This window comes from Raphanus sativus, unplaced genomic scaffold (assembly GCF_000801105.2).
Source record: "Raphanus sativus cultivar WK10039 unplaced genomic scaffold, ASM80110v3 Scaffold3419, whole genome shotgun sequence".
NCBI classification, from domain to species: domain Eukaryota; kingdom Viridiplantae; phylum Streptophyta; class Magnoliopsida; order Brassicales; family Brassicaceae; genus Raphanus; species Raphanus sativus.
Genome location: NW_026618725.1, coordinates 1 through 6,231, shown reverse-complemented (window position 1 = coordinate 6,231; position 6,231 = coordinate 1). Strand labels below are relative to the sequence as shown.

The window sequence follows — 6,231 nt, the reverse complement described above, 5'->3', positions numbered from 1 at the left end:
CTTCTCCATCAATTCTGGATAATTTACAACGATAAAAATAATTGTAACAAGCGGCATATGTGGGATTAGTACATGTAACCGCCTAGTAAACCGAAGAGATTAGGGCGATGGAAGGAAGAGCTGACACACCTCACGGCGGTGCCGTTTACGTCGTCGGCGATTCCATAGATTTCAGACGCGCGGAGCTTCCTGTCTGTAGCCAAGCGACCCGTTGTAGATGAGTCTGTTACTTTCTCGTCTCTTCTGTAAATTTTGAAAGCAGTGAACCAACAACTCAGACAACTGAATCCTCTTTGCAAACGCCTTTTGTTAGTCGAGCTAGTGTCAAGATTGTAATCAGAGAACGCAGTGGAAACAATCTGAGAAGAAACTACTCAAAAGATTGTGATTCTGGAATGGACACGTTTTATTTTTCCAGAATACTAATTATTAATTTAATTTTTCTTTTATAGCAGGTTTCTCCGGTTTCAAGCAGGGGCAATACAGCAATATTATATAAAAGACATGTGAAACAGTGAAAAGTTAGGATAATTAGCTACTCAATGAATTATTAATTGTTTGATGGCTGTAGAGTGCAATTTCCCAAATAAATACCTATGGTAGAAGGTCCAAATACGGTTACGGATCTGAAAACCAAAGCTTGAAATATAAAAAAAAAACAAAAAGTATGTTGACAGTGGGATTTGAACCCACGCCCTTTCGGACCAGAACCTTAATCTGGCGCCTTAGACCAACTCGGCCATATCAACTTTTTGTTCTATAGATATAGCAATTATTATTTGTCGAATAAATAATGGAAAAGGTTAAACCATAAATAAAAGGATCGGTTAATGTAATCAAGCAGTGAGAAGCCAGTCTGAAAATTAAAAGTGAAGAGACGAGCGTAAACTCAGAGATACTTCTTGGGCTTATATTAAAGTCCATTAGAGAATCAAATAATGGTGGTCTCTTTGTTTTGTCTACAAATCTATTGTGTTTTTTAGAGTGAGAATTTAATCTTCTGTACATTTTTTTACAAAAAATTGTCATCCAATAGGCCTTAATGTTTCTGAACCATGGATACTGTTGTGGTCAGTAATATTCACATTGGACTAAGCAATCAGCTTAATTTTAACCTAATCTTCTTCTTCTAATAGAGCTATGTGCATATGGTAAAAGAGATAGACAGATGGATTCAAACATATATAAAAGAAAGAGTCAATCACATTCATTTTCCATATTTGGATGACAAGTCAATATGTATATTTGATAGAGAAGAATCCCTTCAAGCTTTGACGCAGCAGTTGAAGCAGCTGAAGATGCTTCTCCTTGCCTGTTTCCAAACAACAACACCATTTTCTTATGTTATTCCATAGTCATCAAACATGATCAAGACAAGGCTGATCAATAAAACTATGTTCAATAATTTAAGGTACTCCAGATATTTTCAGCAAACCCTTAAGATATATAAGACACATCTTGGTTACAAAACTACGTCCTAAATGCAAATTTTTATGCTTGAAACGATCAAATCAAAGACAAAAAAAATGGTTGGGAATCTTACAGAAGGGGAATGTGGTTGGTGAGGGTGGTCAGGAGAGAAATGTCGTTTGTTTTCACTATGGACAGTGGTGAGCTTAGAGATTGGTGCTGATGACTCGGGTGGCTTAATGAGTTCTTCTTCGTTGCCGAAACTAGCTAGAGAAGGGTCTCTCTTGTTTTGTTTCCTCATCTCTCTGATCTTGGTGAAATCCATCGAGTAATCAGGCATTGCTCCTCCTCCTCCTTTCTGGTCCCAGTCACCAAACTGTGGCACAGATAGCCATGGAGAGTTCTTCTGCACAATTTAACAAAAGATTTCACATTAATTGCATTTTAGACTTTAGAAAAAAATCACAGAACTGTTCAGTTGTTGCTTTACTGGTCTGTTTCTAAGCTTTGAAATTATAAAGATTGACAATGATCGAGTAAAGTATTATTATATTTTTATAAATCCAAGAAGGTAACCAAAGTTCTGAAAATACAGAGTTGGTGACAACGTTTCTGACTTTCTGTTTCTGGTTACTCAGACTTAGATTTTCATAACTATAACAGTATCACTATTCACTAGTGCTTGGAGCTTGTTAAAAGTCTGAAACCCAAGTTCGATGCCCGACAAGATCCAAACGGTAGCAACAAAACAAGCAAATCTCGAGATATACTTAGTCCAAAACTAGAATTGATCAGAAAAACATACAACATAGAAGAGAAGTAAAACAGATGAAAAAGAAGATGGTGCGTACCTCTTTTCGGTCCTCCTCCATTTGATTCAAATCTGTCAAAGAGAAGCCTGTAGATAGATGAGAAACAGAGAGATCGGGTGACCTTTTATGTTATGTTTCGTGTATCTGCCGATATGATGATGATGCTAGCGAAAGATAAGCTGGAGAGACAGGCAGGATCGTATATACTATATATGTTAAAGATGTCAAATTATTACAGCAAAAAGACAGCTCGACTTGTATCAATCAAAATGATTTTTCAGTTTCTTTATTTCTGTCATGGCCATTGGCTCAATGATAACGTATAGGTAGCTATAAACAATTACAGAAAGTCCGAGGTTGTGTGTAATAATCACGAGAATGCCATTTACGAATTATTTACAACTCTTTTGTATCATAGAAAATAAAAGATTATATTTATGTTTTTTTTCTTGTTACACAAAAAAATCATTTTTATAATTTCAATATAACTTATTTTACATTTAATATTAACTGAACACTTCATTGATTCAAAAACATTGGTTAAATAGTTATAATTAATAAAAATATAAAGGCATTTCAATCATTTTTAAATGATATATATTCTTTGTAAAACGGATGTAACCTCTTTTTTTGAAAAAACATCCGATAATGTAATTAAAAAGAATTTATATAAAAAATATATTGAGCTCTTTATGATCAACCAAATTAATAATATCATAACTCATGAATCAATCCATATTAGATTGAAAAGTATTTGAGGTGGTATTTGTAAGAAAAATGTACAGAGACAAAGCCATTGGCCAAAGAAGTAAAAAATACGAGACAGAGAGAGAGGCATGTTTTTTTTTTTTTTTTGCTAAATGAGGCATGTTATGTGCCACTCACTGTATTATTCACCCTGTATGAGAGACGCATCACGCATGTTATGTGCCTTCAAACATGTTGCCATGTTGGTGCAGTGATTTGTCATTTGTGATGACTCCATAAGTATCAGAGGTATGAACACCATGCATCAACCTCAAATATAGATTTCTTTATTGGGTCAAATAAATTATTTAGCAACACAAAAATAGTTCAGAACGTTACACGTACCAGACCGAAAAAAATTCATGCGGAACTTAAGACATTAAACCAAAATGTAACATTTTGCCTGAAGAAGACCGGTCTTGGACCCCCGAACCAAACTCCAAACCACCATAATTCCAATTCCCAGTGTTACTATTACTTAGAACCGGTATTTGACTGGCCAACTGAACCGGATAATTTTTCCATTTCGGAACCGGACCGGTTATGAACAATGACTCAACCAACGATCCAGCTTCACTAACAGCCTTCAAAAACTGACCGTTTTCCGGCAACACTCCACCGATCATCTCCAGCACAACGGTCTCGTAATCTCTCGTCTTCTCGACAACAACATGCATCTGACTCGACCGGAAGCTGAGATCCAACGGCGATGAAGTGACACTCGAGACGTGATCCAGCGGCGATGCAGACGAGAACCGCGACGGAGAATCTACGGGGAAGTGATTGTAGTTACAGTTTTGAGTAGTTTCATCTGTTGCTTTTGGCTGATGACAAGGTATTTGCTCTTACTACCACAGTATGGTGTTGAAGAGTTGCCGTAACTGAGAGGCTTCGGCAAGTGAGTGAATCAGTTGTTCTCTTGCTTCGTCTCTTTCTTGGACAGCAAGTTTCCACAACTGATAATAATGCAGAGTTTCTTGGTGCATGTTTATATTCCTTGAGAAAAAAATAACCTGTCAGAAGTTTATAAAAACGAAAGAAAATGTTCAAAAGAAAAAGTTTATAAAAACGACATTTTCAGTGGTTATTATTGAATGTTTTTATTTTGTTTTCATAATTTAGAGTATACTAGCAGAAACATTTACCTCAAAACTCAAGCTATTTCACGCCAAGCCGACAATGAGTTGTGAATCGAGAACGATGAAGAAGAGTTAAGAAATGCGAGGTTTCATTTATAAGAGCATTAACTAGAGTTTGTACATTTGGTAGGGTTATACTTTAATGCTCAGAACAATGATGGAAAGTTTATTTATTCTTTTCGAGCTTGTTGGTTATTGGAGAATATCTTACTGATTTACTTGCATCATGTATTGGTATATGAGGTGATTTAGACATTTTAATTAGGGAAATGTAATATTTATATCCATGAAGTCTTTAAGATCTACTGATTTCTTTTTTGGTCTTCGTTAAAAAGAAGAGTGATATAGCAATTAAAATTGTTTTTATCCACAAAATTGGAGTTGCATCGTTCAAAAACTTACTGATTACTGTACTCGTTGTCCTGAAAATTGGTTTAGACGACAACATGGCGACAAATCAGTGACAATTTGTATGTAACGATTTTTTGAACATTGCTTCTGCTTATACAATCATGTATTCATGTACTAGGTTCGGCCCGCCCTACGGGCGGGATATAATTTTATTGTGATTTAGATTATTTTTTTTTTGTATGAATTTATGGTTTGTGTTTTATGTTTGCATTTGCAAGAGATATATGATACTGGTTTTTGTTTTTTTTTTTTAAATTTAGATAAAAAGAAATTATATGTGATAAGTTTATTTACATGTATCACCCCCGCGGGAGTTTGCTAACAACATAACTTGATTAAAAAAATAACTATACTATGACACATAACATCAAATAAATGATCGGGCGGCGCTTCGCGCCGGATATGCTTAACATGTGATGTATATAATTATATAATTGCATATTTTCATTACATGTGTTTTATATTTTTATTTGCAAGAAAAATGTATATAACGTTTATGGTTTTTATAAATATTGAGCATGGAGTGAACTAATTCTTGTATGATATTATTATTTATTTCGTTTGGTTTAATATTTGGAAGTAATAACTGGATAAATGTTTTTGGTTGTTTTTAAAAAATAGAAAACATGAGTCTGTAAATTGATTTATATTTATTTGTAATGTGCTTAGTTTGAGTGAAGTTTTTAGTATTTCATATATTGGCCAGTAACCATTAGGGCTATTGGCAGTGGGATCAAAAGTTAACAACTTTGGACTTTTTGGAATGTGTTTTGTGTTATAAATATTAACATGCAGATCAAGTTAACATGAAATTTTAAAATTTATTTTTCATAAAGATTTGTCTTCTAAGACAGTGTACCGAGTTTTGCTTCAAAATGTCTTTGAGGTAGGAAATTGTGTTCACAAAGAATCGTTGGTGGTGGCTCTATTTTTAGCTAGTCGTTAGAGTTTTTTTCGTCGGTAGCAGAAAACCAAAAAGTTTGTATAACTGGGTAAACGGCATATAGATCTCAAACTTTAATTTAATCTTTGCGCTATTTTCAAATTGTAAAAAAAAAATAGATGCTAATTTTGTTACAATCAGACTGTTTCGAAGGCATGTCGGGTAAATATTTTTAGTATACATTCTGTCATTATTTTTATCGGCATGAATCTTCTTATGTAAATATATTTAATATATTGGTCTATACAATATGAGAAAATAGTGTCAATGTAATAGCTTAATAACTATTTAAAAGAAAATTCAAGCAAAACAGATCAAAAACCATGGAAAATGAGAAGCTTATAACCTGTAAAGGTCAAAATGCATTGGAACTGATTGGTTGTTCAGAAAAAAAAAGCATTGGAACTGATTGAATATGTTTTAAAAACGTATAAATTTACTATATGTTGTTTATAGTAAAAGCAATCGTGACATTTACTTTGTAGTTTTTCTAGAACAATACATATATTATGTAGAAATTGTTATATTTAGTTCCATCATATGTTGGTTTCTGTCATCTTCCCCTCACAAATACATTTGATGTCACTTCTCCACCACTTCCATCCAGGAAAGAGGCAATTCGTAAAATATAGTTTCACTAACCCCTGTAATTTTGGCTCATGAATAATTTGAAACCTAAGACTTTAGACTAATTTCCGGCTACCTAATAATTATTGATCATTTAATTTTTAGTTGTATCCTTATTTTTTTATTTTTTTCTATTGGAAAT

The 6,231-nt window shown here is 33.7% G+C and overlaps 2 protein-coding genes and 1 non-coding gene across 3 annotated transcripts; all 3 read right to left on the bottom strand.

Annotated features, from left to right (window-relative positions):
• Positions 1 to 668: 668 nt before the first annotated feature.
• On the bottom strand, positions 669 to 749 carry TRNAL-AAG (transfer RNA leucine (anticodon AAG)). The gene has a single exon. It is a non-coding gene; the product is annotated as a tRNA-Leu (tRNA).
• A 420-nt stretch (positions 750 to 1,169) lies between these two features.
• Positions 1,170 to 2,498, bottom strand: LOC108840257 (uncharacterized). The gene is made up of 3 exons (XM_018613094.2): positions 2,262 to 2,498; positions 1,544 to 1,816; positions 1,170 to 1,312 (listed from the first exon to the last, which is right to left on the bottom strand). Exons 1-3 carry the CDS (start codon positions 2,280 to 2,282, stop codon positions 1,265 to 1,267), a joined length of 342 nt encoding a protein of 113 aa, XP_018468596.1. The 5' UTR covers positions 2,283 to 2,498; the 3' UTR covers positions 1,170 to 1,264.
• Positions 2,499 to 3,340: 842 nt separating this feature from the next.
• On the bottom strand, positions 3,341 to 3,955 carry LOC108839160 (uncharacterized). The gene is given in 1 exon segment (XM_018611984.2): positions 3,341 to 3,955. A coding segment is annotated over 1 exon segment (615 nt).
• Positions 3,956 to 6,231: the final 2,276 nt, after the last annotated feature.